At 48.2% G+C, this 20,215-nt stretch overlaps 1 protein-coding gene across 1 annotated transcript in view; it reads left to right on the top strand.

The window, feature by feature from the left end:
- Nucleotides 1–20,215, top strand: part of Pold1 (DNA polymerase delta 1, catalytic subunit) — a 94,525-nt gene that overhangs the window by 62,332 nt on the left and 11,978 nt on the right. Inside the window, exons 14-18 of the mRNA XM_077689335.1 lie at nucleotides 4,161–4,333; nucleotides 11,273–11,425; nucleotides 13,540–13,775; nucleotides 15,119–15,232; nucleotides 17,691–17,746. Coding sequence (XP_077545461.1) covers nucleotides 4,161–4,333; nucleotides 11,273–11,425; nucleotides 13,540–13,775; nucleotides 15,119–15,232; nucleotides 17,691–17,746 — 732 coding nt within the window. The remainder of the gene's footprint in view (nucleotides 1–4,160; nucleotides 4,334–11,272; nucleotides 11,426–13,539; nucleotides 13,776–15,118; nucleotides 15,233–17,690; nucleotides 17,747–20,215) is intronic.

Raw genomic sequence — 20,215 nt, 5'->3', positions numbered from 1 at the left:
TGATTGCTGGCCACCGACCTAAGTCACGACCAAGATGCATGACTTGGTGTATTTCTGTTCATTGTATCACTTGAATGCTGACATTCAGTTAACACACTGACAACTGCAGTTTAAGTGCATGCCCATATTACGGCACTACACTCAAGCCTCGTTATAACGTAACGGGATATAACGAAATAATGGATATAACAATGTAAATGAAATTCCCCTTGAAGTCTCCATAGACAACCGTGCATTTGAGGCCTCGTTGTAACTTAGTAAAGTAGACCTGCAAATGGATATAACGAACAATATTAGTCTCCCCTCCCAGAAAAAACCCCACCGCGGTGCGTGAAGTGCTTCGCAGAGCTCCACACGCGTTCGGCGACGCTACTTTAAAATTCCCGCGTCGGCACGGGTGGGCGAGCGAACCATCCTTCTCGCTTAGTCGGCGGGGCCGAGCAAGGAGCATGGCTTTCTCAACGTCGATGCCAACGGGCTACTGTCACAGATGTTACCGGACAAACTGATGCAAGTGGTGACAAAGACGCCGTGGTTTACCATGTAGACGGGTTCTACGTGCCGGGGTCGTCGCTTGCACTCGATGCAGTTGACATTGTTTCTTCGGTGCCAATGGCGACGGCGAAAACGGCATGAACGTGGTGGCCATCGCTGAAAAGGAAGTCTTTTGCTTTGTTAGGGTTTATTCAAACACACTATACAACCGCTCACATCCTCGACCACTCCACGACTCCCCCCGAGTCCCGAGTTCCCCCGTGCGCACACACCGCACCGCGCCCAGAGGGCGCCACCTACTCCACCATCCCTCATTGATGGATGTCCTCACAGCTTGCGATGTCCAAAACAAAGGAGCATCACGGACTTCTTTCCAGCTGTGTCTAGCGGACAATAAACTAGGCAGTGCGCGCATTGAGCAAGCAAAATATTTTTGTTCTACTGTCGACGCCCGTTACAACGGACCCTCTTAATAAGGAAAAAAACGTTCGCTGTAGCTGAAGTATGCAGTATCTGACAATGTGAGGGGGGGGAGGGGGGTTTAATCCCTAAAGTGGGTACTTTTAACGATATTGCATATGCATAGTGCCTACATTTTGTTCTTTCTACACGCCTGCAGCACCTCTGCACAGTGTTCTTGTGAGGCCAAAGAATCGCCTAAACACCGTTTCCAAAGCTTAGCACCGGCACTTGGAAAAGGCCTAGCGCATGTGGTCAAGCGTGTAAAGACGCATGATGAGCTGAGAAAATAAAGCAAGAATATAACTAGGCGCAATTATTAACCAGCTATAAAAAAATCAGTCGTGGCCATCTGAATTAGCTAGGCTCTTTTAAATCCCTTCACGACGAGGCAGGTTTTCCCGAAACCGTTCGTCAAACAAATCGGATCGCTGCCTGACGTTCCCCCAAAGCAGCTTCCACATTTTTAACAATTTTAGTCTGCTGTTATGAAATAATCTGATGACAGCCAGCTGTGAAATCGAAAGTTAGACCAGTCAACTGCGCACGGTTACCGGCCGATTGCACACAATGGATGGGAACCAAGGCGGAACTTTGGGCGGAAATTCGGACAGGAACCAACCCGCTATTGAGGAATTTCTTACATTTTTCACTGAACGGAACGGGAACGATGCATGCGTGGGAATAATAAAACCCGAAATTCACTTAACCAGAGTTTTTATTACATAAAAAAAACTGATGAGGGCAGACTCGCCTCCGGGTGCACCACTTCGAGTATTCGATAGCCCTGTTTTCAATCTCACCGGAGTTGCGTTCATCGGAAGTGGCCTTGTTCTTGACGGTAGAGCGAACCATCTGCTTAGACAGGCCTGTACTTCTGCCGATGTCGGCCTGTTTTTTCCCATGTTCGACAGCGTTAAGGGGGGACGTGGCTTTCAACTTCGGAAAAATGATCAAAACATCGTTTTTTTGAAAGCCACATATTTGGCTTCTATGTTTCCTATTCTGTGCGTCTGCAAAATTTTTCCAGTGAAAAGCGTCACAAAGTGGCATAAAAAAATACTTCTGCCAGGCACGGTGACAAAATATCTGCGCAAAAGGGCAAAAAAAGGCAATTTTCGGAGTGCATGTATCTTCGCAACGGTGCCAGTGGGCGCGGCCATTTTGATATCGTTAGATCGGCCAAGCGATCGTCTTTCCGGTTCCGCTCGTCTCTTTTATCTTCATTCATTCAAAAAAGCACAAACGACAGAAAAGAAATGACGCACAAACGAAGCTAGAAATAGATGCTGAAGTGCTATTCGTCCTCCGGTCAGGGCGGGCTAAGACCACCCTCCTGATTGGGTGTCGCGGCGGCAACGCAAGAAGGCGGCCGCGTGAACTCCGTACTGCGTGTTTTGAGTTAATTTTCGCTGCTTCGCTGGGCCAAGTTTCTGTTCAATATGTGGTATTCAACACAGACGTTATTGCGATGGGAATGCCTGAGATCACGAGCCAGATTACGGGAAGATGTGCGGCTCGAAAGGCGGAGGTCATCGAACGCTTTGTGGTGCGCATGACTCTACCGTCGCTCGACCCCCGAAAAGTGGCACGCAATGTGCGCGCTTGCGATAGCGGTTCGTGAAGTGAACTTTTAGTCGTATTTGCGATGTTTACGTGCTTAGTTATTGCTGTGTTTTGATTGTGGGCTCGCTAGCCTTGGGGAAGAAACGGTCGACGCGCCAAACGCTGCGGTGCGCACGGCATAGCCGACGCGCATTGGAGCATGACATGTCTGCGAAACCAGTTATTATTGAACGCCACTAGTTGTAATTAATGCCTGCGAGGTTCGATTTAATCTTAAAAGCGACCTGACCAGCCTTATCAGGGAAAATCAAAGTACGATATGTCGTGGTAAGCGTGCGCTGCGATGCGCGCGAGCCATATCGCCTTTCTTGTGCAACGTTTCCCGTGCACTTCTATAATCATGCAAACAGGTTTCAATTAGGACTATGGGAATAAAAATATGTTCTCTGCTTTAAAAATTTTTCTTTCTGTTGCAATTCAATGGTGAATTTTTAGGAAAATTATTAATACTGATGCATACATCTATGGGTTAGGGCATACTGACTGTGCTGCGAGAAATATTGGATGCCTTGAATGTCCAAAGTAGTAAAAAATGCTCTTGCATTGAAGTTGGATACCAGCCTTCTAATAGCTCCTTTGCATCCTTGTGGTATGCAAACTTTTGGCTATGAACACGTGTACATATGAGTACTAAGTTGCTGCTCCAGGCAAGAGTATAAAACATAAAAAAGCTGAGTCATTTTCAAATTTAAATAAAAAAAGAGTGCTTCACTTGTCATGGTGACAACACTGCAAAGGAAAGCTGTCCAGTACAATCCAGTGCAATACAGCCATCCAGCTAACCTACTTTGCACTGAAAACTATCTCCCCCTCCATTTGGTGTGCAAACTGGGCTATGTACTGTTCACGGAGGAGCTTAAAATGATGTTTTGTGGAAAGAGAAAGGCTGTAAAAGGCACTCCAATTTCAAGGCAAGGCCTTCCAGAAGCCCATGTTCAAAAAGACCCTGACGACTTTTGATAAGTGAGACCTATGTTGTAACTTCGGAAGCTGTTTCATCAAAAGTTTTTTTTTGGCACCTGTGTCGCTTGTTCCGGGGATTTCTTCGTGACCGCTGGGTCTATTTTGATTCCGTTTCTTGCATTACATTCCTTGATGAGCAGTTCAGGTTGTGACACTCTTGGTTTCCCAGATTTGTTTTTTGAAATTTTTTTATTCAACTAGTTGTTCACAGTCGACATGCCTGTTGTACATTAACCTCTAAAAAAATGAAAAGTAAAAAGCATTGTGTTGTAAAAAAAAAATTCTACGACTGTCACGACCTCGTCCATTCATTTGGGAATGCAAAGCACTTCGAACAAGTTTTCTATCATGTTTTATAAGCCACTCAAGCTCGGTACAAGCAGAACAGAAAGAAAAATTAATAAATAAAAAAGTTTTCAAAATATTACTTTGAAATGTTTATGGTGTTATCACAGAAGCATTTTCAGTTGCTGTGCCAATTTTCATCGAAAGCCACAAAGAAATAAAAAAGTTGATTTTGAAAGCCACGTCCACCCCTTAACCTGTCGATTCAAGAGCCTTGTCGTAGAAACGACATTACAGGATGCCCTCTTCAAACACCCTCGCGGTGCTCGCAGGTGTACTACCCGTACCTGCTGATCAACAAGAAGCGGTACGCAGGCCTGCTGTACACGCGCCCCGAGACGTACGACAAGATGGACTGCAAGGGCATCGAGACCGTCCGCCGGGACAACTGCCCCCTGGTGGCCAACCTCATCAACACCTGCCTCGAGCGCATCCTCATCAACCGGTGCGTCTGCTCTCGTTGCCCGGTGGTGGTGGTGGATTCAGCTCCCCTCAAGTGGTGGTTTCTTCTGGAGGGGGGCCTCTTCTGGCTTTTTGGTAGCAACGGTGTCTCTGCAGGGGTTACAGCAGTGCCCGTTGCTCAACTGGTGTCTTGTATCGCTTGAACGAGTGCATCTTTTGAACGTGTGAGCTTTAAAGGGGTCCTGAAATGCCTTCCGCCGATGCATGGATGTACATGTAACCAAATAAAGCAATGTATTAGCAATCTCCTCCTGCAAGAATTTTGTTAAAGCGATGAGTATTAGCTGAGAAATCGTAAATCAAAAACCGCGAATTATCGTCGCGCCGTATTTCCTCCTCCTTTCAACTGTTTCTTCGCTGTTGGCCTCCCCTCCCATGATGCTCCGCTCCTCAGCGGTGACGTACTTCCGCTATTGCGCTCCCACAGACTGCCGTCTGCTACGGGCCAGCTCTTTCGGCTTTTTCATCTCTGTAGACACCATGGACACAGGCTGGAAAAGCGAACGAATGACCTGGCCGCATGTGTGCGGCCTGGCCTTGCCCTTTCGCGGTGTACGTAGGTGCGGTTGGTATCGGCGGCGAACTCGCAGCCGCGTGTGGAGAATCGTGCGCTCGTTCCCTTTGGTGCACCGCGCACTGTTTATCCAAACAGAGCGGTCTCAGATGTGGCCCCGCTGGTGCCGGGTGTTATTTTGCGGTGGTTGTAATTCCTACTACCGGCGGCATGTGAAAAAAGACATTTTCAACCGACACAGAACCCGTGCACAAAACGCGCCGGATCGGATCGCTTTATCAGCGGCGATGAACGTGAAGGCGAAGAGCAAACCAACGCTGCACTCGATCAGCGAGAACCCGTGTTCTGACAAGCTGCACCCGTGTGTTGCATTCAACACTCACGGGAAAGCGTTTGTTTGCACTTGTTTGGATAGTCGTAAAATGTCCAAACACTCCGGCACTCTGCTAGCGGATCAGCCGGCGAGACATTTCAGAAAACATTTGACAGATGGCGCCGTATGCATTAGTGTGTCGCTACGCAAAACTGATGAGACGCTCTACTAAAACTCCCATCGAGGTGTCACGTAGCGGGACGCAAAGATTTAGCGTTTAGCGTATGCAAAGGCCACAAACGCTGTACTAAAACTCTATTAGCAGCAAAATAGCGTGCGTATGTGAAACCGCTTGCGTTTACAAAGCTGCACGCCGAGCGCGTACGTTTCAAACCTAGTGACATCGTTTAAATAAACTGGCAAGCACAGTGTAACGTAGTTCGATATCAACCGTATGCTCAGGCGACAAGCAAGAGCTTGTTTTATGTGGGGCGGAAATTGCGCATAAAGGCCCCTTCGCACTTGCGACGAAAGCGAGTGAGAGCGGCAGGAATTCCGTCGCTTTGTCGCGCGACGATCGCTTTTGTCGAATGGTCGGGACAAATTTTGGTTGCGCGACAGAATTCCCGTCGCTTTCGCTCGCTTTCGTCGCAAGCGGGAATGGAAAGTTCTGCCGCTGCCGTCTGCTACGCAGCTCGGAGGTAACCGCGCGATCTGCTCGGGCCGGATGAACGCGCACACTCCCGCACGGCAGCGCCCCAAGCGGCAGACGGCCGCGTACATCGCTCCCGGCGCCCGCCTGGAGCTCGCCCTCGGCACACTAGCCAGTATATTTCAGGCACTATAATGGAGGAAAGATTTTTCGCTTCCGATGAACCTAGTTCTTTGCCCCTGTGTTTTTAAATACGTGAAGTGGTTAGCACGTCGTCCTCACGCAGCTCTGTATTGTCGTAGCATCGCTGATTGTCCGAACGAAGCTTGCAGCTAAGCCAATGCAGCGACCGAAGCTGTGTGTGTGTGTGTGTGCATCGCCTCCTGTGTGTTGTGGACGCGTTCGTTTCGCGATGAAATGCGACATTGTACTTCTGCGGGTGGATAGTGCTTCCCATGGTCTGGATTATCTTTCTCGAACGACGTACCACTCAACCTCGCATGGGGTATGTGCAGTGTGCCTGGCAAAAGCCTTCTTGCTTGCGCGCCAGAGTTGTGACTTGCTGCTCGTCCCCGCAAACCGGGTGTGAGGTGAGTGCCGAATTTACGACGGGCAGGAGGAGGCAACTCATCGTCTGTCAATCGCGGTTCAGACTTGCAACGCATGTTGTGACGTTGCGTTCGTTCGAAACGCATCTCTGGATTGTTTTGAAGTTGAATAAAATGTACGCGTCAAACCCGGGCATTCGGCTCAGGGCGTTCTCTGCGATTGCACCAAAGAAGTGCCACGGGACTTTCTTTATGGTACGTACTCACGTGAGATAAAATCCACGTCGTGTTATGGCCGTGTTGCATTCAATACAAACGGTTAAGCGTTTGTTTACACTTGTTTTGTTTGTCGTAAAATGTCAAAGCACTCCGGCACTCCGCTGGCAGATCAGCCGGCGAGCCGACGCTGAGCAGACGACTCATCTCTTTGCCGGAAGTGCGTGAAAAAGCCGCCCAATAGCAGGATGTCTAGCTCATGACAAACATCTGGGAATCGATGATGTAGACATGTGAAGATGGCGGCGTCCAAAAACACGAAGGAAAGGGTGAGAAAAAAGCGACAAACTTTGCAACAAAAGTGTGAGCTTTCCGCTGCGCGTAAAAGAGTAATACTTGGCACAGGTGACGTTGGCGACCCAATCTAGCGATTGCGCTAGTTCATTTAGTGTGCTCAAAATGCCTTTCAGGGCCCCTTTAAGGGGACACGCGGGGCGAAAAATCACCATTTTTTCGAAATACGTTGTTTTTTTGTTTTCACTTGCATTATCATCTTTGACTATCCCTCTTTCATGGTAAAAAAAATGAAAACGAAATACGAACGAGAACTTAGTGAAAATCGTGTCTGAATGACTCGCGTTGAGCCTAGAAATCACGCAATCAAGCCGAATTTCGCCCGTCTTGGAGAGTTTTTGCTGCACGGCAGCGCGGCTGGCCGCCATTTCAGTCACTTGAGAGAGGTAGACAAGGCCTTCTTCTCTCAATCAAACCGCTCGCCAGCTTCGTATCTCCGCGTAAAAAAATAAAAAAATAATATTTCTTCCCGCTTGTTTTGGGAGCTCCCACTGGGTATTTAAATCACGTGACGTGAAATCGGACCGCCATTGGCTCTCGCCGCTTGTGAGCCGCCATCGCCCGTGTCGTTCCATTCGCTACTTCGCGCAATCTTTTCTATCGTGTGTTGTTAATCATGAACGGTGGGAAGAAGCATGACTTTTATCGCCGCAAGTCCCAGACATCACGCCCGTACAAGGGAAAGCGGAAGCGGCGCGGCCTTGCAATGATTACGGCCAACGCCGGCACGACCAGCACGGCGAGGCCTAACGGCGACCCGCCTTCAAGCGTTGCGAGCGCGGCTCAACCAGGTGAGGCTGGTTTTATCAGTGACACTATCAGCTTTGTAAGCGCATTGGAGAAGAAGTTTCAGCCTTCCAAGTCGGGGAGACAGTCAGCAACGGGAATGGTGCAAGCGCAGTTATCTCCGAAGTCGACGGTCTGAGTGACCTTGTGAGCGGCGTCGTGTGCGCGATGTGCGGGAAGTACGAACTCGTCGTAGTTGAGGTCGCATACAAGCGGAAGGGCCTCGCATTGGTACTGGAACTCATTTGCAAAAACGTGGAGTGCCCTGCAGGAGTGGTTTCTTCTATCTACTCGTCGCAGCGCGCTGCCGCCATCGGCCGCGGAGGCCGCAACCCGGAACTCTGCAGGGGAAGTCCCCGTGATAGTTTCGCCATCAATGTGAAAGCGGTACTCGCTGCACGCGCGGTTGGCATCGGACATGATCAGCTGTGCAGGTTTTGTGCTATTCTTGGTATACCAAAACCACTGCACCAAAAGACGTTCCACAACATTGCCAAGAAAGTAAAGTTCATGCCGCGGCCACAGAAGTCGTCTCTGACAACCATGCTGAAGCAAGGCAAGTAACTGTGTTGCAAACTGGTCAGACTGACGTCAGTGTGATGTTTTATTGTACTTGGCAGAAATGAGGACACAAAAGCCAGAACTGTGTTGGCACTGCCATTTCTCTCGACACTGGTCTCTGCCTGGATTTTGAGGTGCTGTCAGACTACTGTCAAGATTGCAGCCACCCCCAAAAGCTTGATTAGCAAGAGGAGGAAGTGTGGCAAGCCTTTCATGCCCCTGTGTGTGAAAAAAATGTCGACTACTCATCCATGGAGACAGAAGCAGCACTGTGCATATGGCACAAGACGGTATCGTACAACCTGCAGTTCACTGTAGTGGAGACTGCCACTGCTCTCACGGTGTTGTGGTTCAACAGGGACCACACTAGCTTTGAGCAAGTTCTCCAAGAACTGGGAATCTTCACTTCAGAAGAACCGGTTAGACTAAGCTGTGCAAGTGACCAGCGGAGGATCAGGCAGATGTCTTCCAGGCTGACTGCTGCGGCTAGGTCCCATCGCCACAGCCTAGTGAAATGGGCCTGTACCGAGGACTCCACCCGCAAGAACCGTGAGGGTGCAACTTATGCAGCAGGAGCGTTCTAGTTTTAGTACCTCGATGTGGACATTTCAGACTATATCCCCACCAAGTTGCATGTTGTGTGAGCAAGAATTTCTGAATCTGCCAAAGAAATAAACTTTCAATTGCGTTTTTCTCAGTTTGATGTTTTTGTCCGTTTTCTGAGTTTGTGCACACTTACCGTATTTATTCGAATATAGGTCGACCTTTTTTTTTCCGAAAATGTGCTTAAAAATTGAGGGTCGACCTATAATCATGACCGAAGAACCTCGACCTATAGTCGTGATCAAAAATGGCGAGCGCACCGAGCGATCCGTTTCTCCGTCGCGCCCGGCGCTCCTCAATTTCAGGCGGCAGCGCGGAGCATCTAGAACAAAGACTGGCAAGAAAATAAAGGAAAAAATAACAAAACAATCAGCGTAAGAAAACCACCCACAGTCTCACTGCCGGCTATCGCGCATTACCTGCGTCCGAATCGGACACGAGCGAGCTGACGTACTGGCTAGAGAGCCAGATTGGCTTGGCTTGGTGTCTTCTGAGCCGTAGCGCGAGGTGGGGGTAAAGGTGACTTTCGCCACCTAGCGTAGCCACCTCATGAACGGAACGGCGTTGCCTGCTTCGCTCGCTGTCTCTACTATCTCCCGTTCTCCGTTTCATGCGCTTTCTTTGTGTTTGCTTCGTTGTGATTTCCGCACACAACGTTTTTCTGCGCATTTCGCGATGTCACGTCGGACTTTAAGCGGCGGGTGATCCTGTTTGCTGAGAACTTGAACAACTGCGCCGCTCAGCGAGAGTTAGTTGTTAATGAAAAGCTGATCAGGGGATGGCGGAAACAGCGGGACGAACTTTTTGCTTGTAGGGGACTGCGTCGTGCGTTTCGTGGCTCTCGAGAAAAAACTCCGGCTGCACGTGGAAGAGGAGCGTGCGAAAGGACACGGAGTGTCCTGCGAAGATATTCAGACCAAAGCTCAACAGTTAGCGCTGCGAGGCGGGATTGGCCGTTCAGCCTTCAAAGCCAGTCGGGGGCGGGGGTGGGTAATGAACTGCGGCGCATGCGGCGCAAGTTCCGATGACGACGCAGTGTCCGACCAGTGAGGTGACCGCGTTGTAAATAAATGGGAGTTTTAAAAAGTTTCCTCAAGTTTTTTCTTAAAAGTGTGGGTCGACCTATAATCGAATATATTATTTTTTTTTTCGGCGACTTCAATTTTTAGGGGGTCGACCTATATTCGTGCTCGACCTATTTTCGAATAAATACGGTATTTTCCCACTTAAAGTTGTTGTATCACGATGAAATTTTGCACAGATGTTCATTATAACACGTAGAGTGCACAAATCTTGTTCATTATGCAATTTGTGTCCTTAGATATTTCTGACTGTCATAAAACAAAAATATACAGAACAAGAAAAGGCACACTACCAGTCATTTTTTTTTCGTGGTGAGGAAAATGAATATGAGGCTTTTTCAGGTAGTTTTGTGCACTCTGCAGATTCTAAGGATCCATTTAGGCTATTTTAAAAGTTTCTGGAAAAATTTTTACTATAAAAGAAAGTGTGCACAAAAAAGCCATTTTTCTGCAAGTCATGCTACATAACATTTTATCCGGGCAGCTATTCAAAATCTGATTGCATATATGACCAGAGGAGCTCAATCTCTACAAGATGTGAAAATTTCAGCCTCCTAACTTCATTATTAAAAAAAAAAAGTTAAAGGATGCATGGAATGTTCTGGAGGTATTTAATAAAAGCAGCTTTAAAACATTTAATAAAAGGCAGCTTTCAAAGGAGTGTGGTGTATAGCAAAAGGGCGCATCGCGGCGGTGTCCTCAGCCTCCTACTTGAAGAGCAATTATGCTTTCTAGCACTCCATGTTTTTATTCCCGCTTTTTCAACAATGGTGGTGACTTCGCACGTCAGCACACACAAAAAAGTGTTACCATTTCTCCCTAAAGAAAGTTGAGATAAGCGTGAAAGCTTTCTCACACCAAAACTGCTTCAAGACTGTGTCGAAACCTTCGCTAAAAGTGCACCCAACCGTCGTTGAAAGCGTGTCCAATTGATCGTCAAACTCTCAAAGGCCCAAATTGCAAACGAAGTGCGAACCCATGTGACGATTTAGTTTTTTTTTTGACAGGACGCCTTCAGTTCTACTAAGAAAGCTCTCGCTTCAAAAGCTTACAGAGGCAACGGGCGAACACCTTTGAGGCTAACCATGCTGTGAGCACATGGCTACCAGTGAGGGGGTGACAAAGGCTAAAAAGAAAAAAGGTGGGGGGGGGGCGGGCGGGCGGGCGTGGGGGGGAGGTTAGCCCACCACAAATTAGTCTTGGCACCTGCCTGTGTTCAGAAGCAACTCGCCATGGTGTCCACAGTTTCAGCAACCCCTTTGCCTCTTCTGTTTGTCCATCCTGATGCATCAGGGACCCTGACGGGGCGGTGGAGTTTGCCAAGGAGACGATAGCGGACCTGCTGTGCAACCGGGTGGACATCTCGCAGCTGGTCATCACCAAGGAGCTCACCAAGAACGACGGCGAGTACGCCGCCAAGCAGGCTCACGTCGAGCTCGCCAACCGGTCAGTCTCTGACTCATCTTCCGTGTGTGTGTCACCTCGACCTAGTGTTGATTCGGTTCTTTTTTAAAACAAGGGGAGTGTCTTACTGAAAGGGCATAGACAGGCGTACCATATTTACACGATTATAGGTCGACCCTTTTTTTCAAATTTGACAATCCAATGTTGGGGGGTCGACTTAGAATCGAAATCGGACCATCTACCGCTAGTCACGGCAAGAGAAACGAGAAATCAGGGCTGCTACGAGGTGGGGACAGCTTTGCACCCTCGTTCCCATTGTTATGGTCGAAAGTGTGAACCGCATGGGGCGTTTTCTGCTCGCGAAAATGCGCCACTGACACTGCAGCGAATGCCACACGCGTGCGCTACGCGATCGGCGGCGGCAACATGGTGGCGTCACCAGCCGCGAAGAGGTCCGCATAGCTCCAGCTACTGCTTCTAACCGCTCTTTAAGATATCACTGAAGGCACAAACGAAGGCGTTTGTGCAGGATAGGAGCTGATAATGTGGTCGAAAACGTCACTATAAAGCATCATCCGCGCCGCCAGGGAAAGCGCCAATCAAATATCCGCCACCGTGGTAAGCCTAAACGTCTGCGGCGGCGCCAGCCAGTTGTCCCAAGTGCTTTCAAACTGCCGGCTTGAAGAGCGCACCTCCCCATTAAGGCAAGTCGTCAGGCTCCTCCCACTGCCGCGCCCGACGCGCACGAATCGCATGAAAAAACGCTCTATGAGGTTCGGCCTTTAGAAGCAGTAGAAGCTGCCGCGCGCGGAGTCGTTGACGCGGGCGTCAAAAAGTCGCCCGCGCAACGCCGACGCGCACGAATCGCATGCAAAAACGCTTCAAGAAGTGTTTTATTCGTATAAAAAAACAAACAAACTGAGCATTAGCGAATCCCTTGATTCAATGCGCGGCGGTAACGTAGCCGCCATGTTTGTTTTGGTATCGCGCAGCAGTGGCCGCTGCCGGTTGCTTCGATGGTTGTCATCTCGCAGCGAATGTATTCTTCCCGCTCAACCTACAGCGCATTGTTATTCCGGGTGCTTATACAAAAGCTTTTCTTTTTTAACATCTACCGCGAATACCACGAGCGCACGGTTTTGTGGAGAGCTGCCGTGTGGGTTAACGGAAGAGCTTTTCCTTGTGATACGATTTCCTACGCGGTGCTCGCATTTTTTTTTTTTTTTTTTTGAGAGATGTAATTTTTGGGGGTCGACCTACATTCGAGTCGACTTACAATCGTGTAATTACGGTACATCCTCCTTTCAGACAAGTTGCTGTTTCACTGTAAAGTTCAGGTGGGGCCATCTGAGCAGTAAGGACTCTATTTCTTCATCGTTTTTCAGCTTTGCAGCCAATTAAACTGTGACAAATGCACTTCCGTAATGATTGCACTAGTTTCGGTCAGATGTGAAAAGTTCTGCTGCTTCACTAATGCATTACTAAAGGCACTGCTCCATTCGTTGGTGGGTATAACATGCTTAACAATGCCAGAGAATGCTCTGCAGTCAAACAACAGTGTAGAACTGCTGCGCCATTTTGCACCAAACTTGTACCTGTCGCCAAATCGATGGAATTCGACTGTATTGCAAGGACAGAATTCGACCGCTTTGCATGACTGCGATTGCGCAGGAAGCCTCGAAACATGGCTCGAACATCTTGTTTGCTTTTTCATCAAGCTCTCAGTTGGCCACAATGCCTGGCTAATGGCTTGGCTTTGGCTTTGGCTTAGTCACAAAGTGAAATGCACACCTTTACCGCGAATTTCGTATCGGTATCTTCACTTGCTTTGTTCTGCTGTTTCTTGCTGAGGCAGAGGCAGAGGCAGAAGGTACGGCAAGTTACGGCACGCTTGCTGCGAATCTGTGATGATTACTTTGACTGTAGTTTGCGTTATAACGAGAACAATGGCCACTTCTTCCTCTTGTAAAGGCTGGTTAGGCTGGTGGCGTGCTTATTGCGCTGGATAACCACGGCTGTCATTGCTCTTATGCCGGGATAAGAAGACACGTGCGTGTATGCTGTGGTTGGTTCCCTCCCGTAGTATGTATGGATGGCCTTGGCTCTGGCTTTGCATGTTTTGAGGGAGCACTAACGGCAACGTCCATTCCCCGCAGCATGCGCAAGCGCGACGCGGGCAGTGCACCCAACCTCGGGGACCGGGTGCCGTACGTGATCGTGGCGGGCTCCAAGGGCATGGCGGCCTACCTCAAGTCGGAGGACCCCATGTACGTGCTTGAGCACAGCATCCCCATCGACACGCAGTACTACCTGGACAACCAGCTGAGCAAGCCCCTGCTGCGCATCTTCGAGCCCATCCTGGGCGAGGCCAGGGCCGAGTCCGTGCTGCTCCGTGAGTTCTCCCCCCTCTCTCTCTGTTCTCCCATCTCTCCCGTCGTTCTCTCTATCCCTACACCCCCTCTTTCCCTTCTCCCATCTCTGCCTCTTGCCTTACTCTCTATCCCTCTCTCCCCTTTTCTTTATCTCTCTGTCCTCCCTATCTCTATCCCTATCTCCCCGCCTCTCTCTCTATATATATATCTCTCCTCCCTCTCTGTATTTCTATCTCCCCTCTCTCTCTTCCCCTATCTCTCTCTCTCATTGCTTGGGAGTTGTGGCTTTTATACCGTGCTTTTTTAAACCGTGTGTTGGGGTAATCTCCTGTGAGCTTTCGAAAGGGAGCCGTGTCTGCATGATTGAGATAGGCTTGTGACGTTGTGCACTCAGTTTGTTTTTAAAGCAAAGTGGATAGCTTGCATTCTATGATTATTTTTTTTTTCTTTTTTCTTTTTGCACACTTGTCTGCCTTGGCTTTGCCGCATGACAAGAACAGTGCAGTGCACAAAGCCAGCCTCAAGGCGCCTGCTTAATTAGGCAGAATGGCGGATGTGCGTGGGATTCGGCAAATCCACCTTTTTGCTTTACTGGGAAGTTGTAGGGGAAACGAGGGGAAAAAAATTTGGGATGAAGTTTCACCAAGGGCTTTGCAGCTTGCTCGAAGCCCACAGGTGTCGTTTTAGTAGCGCCATCTTGATGTCAAGGCTACTCTCACCTGCCTTAGGGGCCTCAGGTGGTAGCACTAAGCCGTGATGGGATTCTTCCTGTACATTAGAACAAACAACTTTAATTTGTTCTTGGACAGAGGCTAGTCACACTGTAGGTGTTGAAGACGAGAGCAGGAGATTCTGATCGCTTGGAAAAATAAAACGAAGGACTCAGGTGTGCATGTAACAAATGCAAGCGTATGGAAGGAGGCTTGTGCACATGCAGCTTATCTGGCTGTGGAACTTGCAATTAAAAAATCTGCTGAAACTCAGTGCTGAGGGTGCCCCAGTCTTTGTTCCTTTTACCTTTGTTCTAAAGTCCTCCTCTTTGAGCCATTAAACCAAACTAGCTCACTCGGCTTTCGAGTCTAGTTAATAATGTGTTGGCTTGAAATGTTTAACATGGCTTGCATTCCCCCCTTCTCTGCCCACTTCCCCTACTATCTACCTCTATCTCTCTCTAGTCTGGGATGCATTTGTAATTTGTTCACCTTCAGCGTTCACCCCTGACTGCAAATCTTGGCCCATTCTTAAGTTTTCCGTCCTCTTGTGGGGTAATTGCCTCTTTGCAAGCCTACGCTGTTCCGACTGACTGCGTGCCCGCTTTCTGTCATGTCTCTCCCCCTGTCCACCCGGGTGGCCAACGGTGCAGGGGGCGACCACACGCGCACCAAGACGGTGGTGCACTCCAAGGTGGGCGCCCTGGCTGCCTTCACCACCAAGAAGAGCACCTGCATCGGCTGCCGGGCCGTCCTTGAACACCAGGGTGGGTGCTGCTGTGTGGGAGGCGAGGAAGGGGTGGGGGTTTCGATCGATTTATGGACCAGCTGTTCAGGATGGAATATTTTTCTTCGTTTAAAGACTCTGGTCTCTCTCAGGCTCCTTAAGGGACCATGAGGACAAAATACAAGTTTGTTTTATTCGAAAGATTTCGGGCTTTATTGAGCTCCTAGCGCTTGTCCGACAGCAAGTGATGCCTTATTCACTGAGAAATTAATCAATTTAGGTTAAAGCTTTGATTCTCCCGCCAAATCGTGCGTTTTTAGGATGTCAGCAATGAAATCATAAGCGTGCGTATACAAACGAACTGCGTGATTCGGCTGTAGCGCTGCTTGCCGTCAGTCTTCCCAGGTGGCGCTATTGTACTCATGCACGGACTGTTGTCTGCCGTTGCTTTGTTTTTTGACCGTATTTGCACCTGGCTTATTTTTGTTACTGTAGAAAGTAGTCGTTTCGTGAAACATGGAATCTCCTCGACAAACAGGGTCTTGTAAGACAACGTTGCTTACGCCAATCGGCCAACGTCATATAAGACAACTCGAAAGCGGCGGACTGTTGTGCAGCTGAAACAGTGTGCGCAGTGCCAAGAACAGTACGCATCCGCACTTCTATATTTACAAGTGCTTTCGTAACTTCCACTGTTTATCCCACCATTCTTACTGCTAAAAAAAGAATGTGCCCTAAATTTAAGCGCAAATAGCTCGTTCGGCAAGCTTATAAGCTCTGCCTCATTTGTGTTTGCTTTTTTTTGGCCTCCACCAATCACAGAGCTGGCTGGCATGACATCATAGGTAATGTTGCGGGAAATGAGCGAGTGGGTCGCATGGCCCTTCCCTTTTTTCATAATTATACAGCTAATTGGAGCGAAGTGTACGTTAAAAGTGGCGTCAGTATGATTCTAACGAGGCAATCTTTCAAATGAACCAAACGTGTGTTTTGTCTTCATGGTCCCTTTAAACGTGAAAATTTTGTTCTGTCTGTCGGTCCCTTGTTCTGTTGGCCAGAACTTACAATGACTTCTAGGACAAGAAGTTTATGGAAGCAAAAACATTTCCACACCACGAAATCTGGAAGCACACTTCTTTTTTGTCAACAATGTTAGGCAAGAAAGATGACATTAGCCATATTTGAGGCAGAACGTGAGTACATAACTGGAGCTAGGCAATGTTCTTTTCACTGAACATACATCTGTGCTTCATATTTGCGGTAGCAAATAAAAAAAATGTGCCTAGAAAAAATCTTTTTGACCTCAAAATACAAACCTTGCTTGTGGTGTGCCCTCGTGGCAGTGTTTCAAGTTAAACAGTCACAAAAGGCTCCAGTAGACAGCCCGAGCAGTGGGATATGGCAAAGTTGAATTTAGTTGAGCAAACATCCTCTGTGCTTATTGTGGTAGGAAGGAGACTGGAGGCATAGAGCGTGAGAGGGGGCAGAAGAGGCAAGAGAGGCGTTTACATGGCAGGGGGGTAGTAAACTAGCATCGTCTTTCGACAACATTTGTGGGGAAGGGAGCAGATATGCGGACAGTTTCTTTTGCCACCTTTCCTTGGCGTCCTACACCAAGAACAAACAAAAGAAACAGAGCGGGGAGGAAAAGGAAAGCTGTGCTTCGTCATCTTGGCAGCACTGATATTTCGAACATGTGATTGTTTTTGCCCCAGCGCCATTACAGTCGAGCCACTTATAACAATACGATAAACAACTGCGGCAACGTCCACTTTCGTATGCACTCTATGGTAGAATAAACCAACTACAGCAAGACCGCGTTACAAGAGGCACTGTTCCAAGAGACACTTGGTTATAAGAGACATTTGAATGAAAATGGTTTGGTTGGTTTTCCTATGTTTGCCATGTTAGAAACATTGCACACAAGAGACCTTGGTTACAAGAGACACGTTTCCCAGGTCCCTTGAGTGTCTCTTGTAACAAGGTTTTACTGTGTTACAATGCTCCAGTGCTGCGGACAGCAGTGACAGTGAAAACTCTGACGACATGGTTGCACAGCCTACTCGGGTAGGGTCTTTGCAGGAGGCCCAACGCATGGTACAGTCATTCAGGGACTTCGTTTCCGCCAAGGACCTTTCGGTCCGCTAGGTGAAGCACCTACAGATGCTCTTGAAAAGATGGACGCTAGCTTTGCGTGCAGCAAACACAGCTGGCCGTCTATGGCTCCTTTTCTGCAAATAAGGAGTAGCACGACCTTGCTTGTGTGTGAATAAAATGTTTGGTCTCTGTTTCGTCTTCTTCTTTTTTTTTTTCTTTTTTTTTTTTGCGACCTGCTTATAACAATGATCAGTTGTAACGATGGGATTTTCTTGGCACTTGGATAATGTTATAAGGCGACTAGACTGAAGTTGTGACAGTACAGTTAAGCCTTTTAAAAGCCAACTGTTATGTATCAGCGCTTCTTAAATTGACGTTTCGTTACTGACTTTTATTTTCAGACGCTGCGGTCTGCAAGCACTGCAAGTCACGGGAGGCGGAAATCTACTACGTCGAGGCAAGTGCGCCGCGGCTTAAAATGAGCGCTACATGTGGGGAAGCGCGGAATTGTGAAGTTTGAATCAACGAATGTCTTGTGCATTCGTGAGGGGTAATCGAAGAATTCCTGGATTTCTCTATTCAGTGCAGTTTCTTGCTGCAATAGAATAGATTGCCTGCGAGATGTGTGCCCTTGTTAAATGCCCTCTCTCGCTAAGAAAAACATGCACAACCAATGCGTTCTGCCGGGTAAAAACTTGGCACCCTACTAAACAACTGGAAACCAAACTTAGTTTGAGCATCTTGGACTAGGAAACAATCTGAGGTGGAGGGCAATATAGCTTGAATTAAGAAAAGGAAGTGGACTTGGGCTGGCCATGTGATGCAACGAAATGGACCATCAAGGTATCAGAAGGGATGCCTAGAGACGGGACTGGAAGACGGGGTGGCTCAGTGGAGGGGCGAAATTAGAAAATTCCGAGGCAAGGAATGGGCTCAGGCAGCACAGGACAGGAGCAGTTGGATGGGAGAGGCCTTCGTCCTGCAGTGGACCTTAGCAGGCTGATGCTATTATGTTGATCTTTCATTTTCTTGCATAGTGGTGTCTGCTTATCTTTCATTTTCTTGCATAGTGGTGTCTGCTTGCCTTGTGGATGGACTGATAAACAATAAAGAGGGCCAAAGTTTCACAGTAGCGAGCCTAGATGCAATAAGGAATAAACACTGTGCTTGTGCGCCACCTACTTTGGTGCCGACATTTTCAAGAGCTGCAAGAGGCTAATGCGAGAGGCATTTTTAGTAGTGAGTCCAAATATTGCTACAGGTATATCTCACCTCCTTTATTTTTCCTAAGTGGACCTGCCTCTCTTTTACTGCTCCGAGAACAGAAGATTTAGGCACCGAAACTGTTGTCCGAATCCCAAATAATCACTGAGCTTTATTTTATGCTTTTTAGCGGCTGGTTGCACAGGTGTGACGATTGTGTGTTAAAGCCAATTGGTGTTGTTCGGGGAGGCTCACTAAGAGGGTTCAACTTAAATTGAGGACAACTCAGCAAGCAATGGAACGGAATATGATAGGTGTAACGTTAAGGGGGGACGCGGCTTTCAACTTCGGAAAAATGACCAAAACATCGTTTTTTTGAAACCCACATATTCGGCTTCTATGTTTCCTATTCTATGCGTCTGCAAAGTTTTTAGGCTGAAAAGCGTCGCAAAGTGGCATAAAAAAATACTTTTGTCAGGCGCGGTGACAAACTATCAGCGCCAAAGGGCGAAAAAAACGGCAATTTTCGGAGCGCTCTATCTTCGCAACGGTGCCACCGGGCGCGGCCATTTTGATATGGTTAGATCGGCCGAGCGATCGCCTTTCCGCTTCTGCTCGTCTCTTTTATCTTCGTTCATTCACAAACGCACAAACGGCAGAAAAGAAACGACGCACAAACGAAGCTAGAAATAGATGCTGAAGCGCTATTGGTCCTCGGTCGGGGCACAGAACAACGACCCTCCTGATTGGATGTCACGGGCGCAATGCAAGATGGCGACCGCCTGAGCTGCGTAGCGAGCGGTTTGAGTTCATTTTCGCCGCTTCGCTCGGCCGAGTTTCTGTTCAATCTATGGCATTCAACACGGACGTTATCGCGGTGGGAATGCCGGAGATAACGAGCCAGATTACGGGAAGTTGTGTGGCTCGAAAGGCGGAGGTCATCGAACGCTTCGTGGTGCGCGTGACTCTACCGTCGCCAGACCCCGGAGGGTGACGCGGTGTGCGCGCTTGCGATAGCGGTTCGTAAAGTGAACTTTTGGTCGGGTTTGCGATGTTTACACGCTTAGTTATTGCTGTGTTTTGACTGTGGGCTCGCTAGCCTTGAGAAAGAAACGGTCGACGCGTCAAACGCTGCGGCGCGCAAGGCATAGCCGACGCGCATTGGAGCAGCACATGACTGGGCAACCGGTTACGATTGAACGCCAGTAGTTGTAATTAATGCCTGCGACGTTAGATTTAATCTTAAAAGCGACCTGACCAGCCATATCAGCTATAATCAAAGTTCGATATGTCGCGGTAAGCGTGCGCTGCGATGCGCGCGAGCCATATCGCCTTTCTTGCGCAACGTTTCCCGGGCACTCGTAATTTTTATTCAAACAAGTTTGAGTTAGTAATATAGGAATAAAAATATGTTCTCTGCATTAAAAATGTACGTTTGTCGCAGCATTTAACAGTGATTTTTTAGTGAAATTATTGATTCCATTGCTTAGGGCATACTGGCTTTGCTGCGAGAAATATTGGATGCCTTGAAGGTCAAAAGTAGTAAAAAAATATGCTCTTGCATTGAAGTTGGGAGTTATGCAGAATACTCTACCAAGCTTCAAAGTAGCTCATTTTCATCCTTGTGGTATGCAAACTTTTGGCAATGAACACCTGCACGTATGAGTACTAAGTTGCTGTGCCAGGCAAGATGATAAAACATAAAAAAAAGCCAAAAATGTTC

The sequence above is a fragment of the Haemaphysalis longicornis genome, unplaced genomic scaffold (genome assembly GCF_048455015.1).
Source record: "Haemaphysalis longicornis isolate Haplotype H1 unplaced genomic scaffold, Haemaphysalis longicornis Haplotype H1 scaffold_10, whole genome shotgun sequence".
NCBI classification, from domain to species: domain Eukaryota; kingdom Metazoa; phylum Arthropoda; class Arachnida; order Ixodida; family Ixodidae; genus Haemaphysalis; species Haemaphysalis longicornis.
Note: the sequence above shows the minus strand (reverse complement) of the source record. Positions and strands in the feature narration are given on the sequence as shown.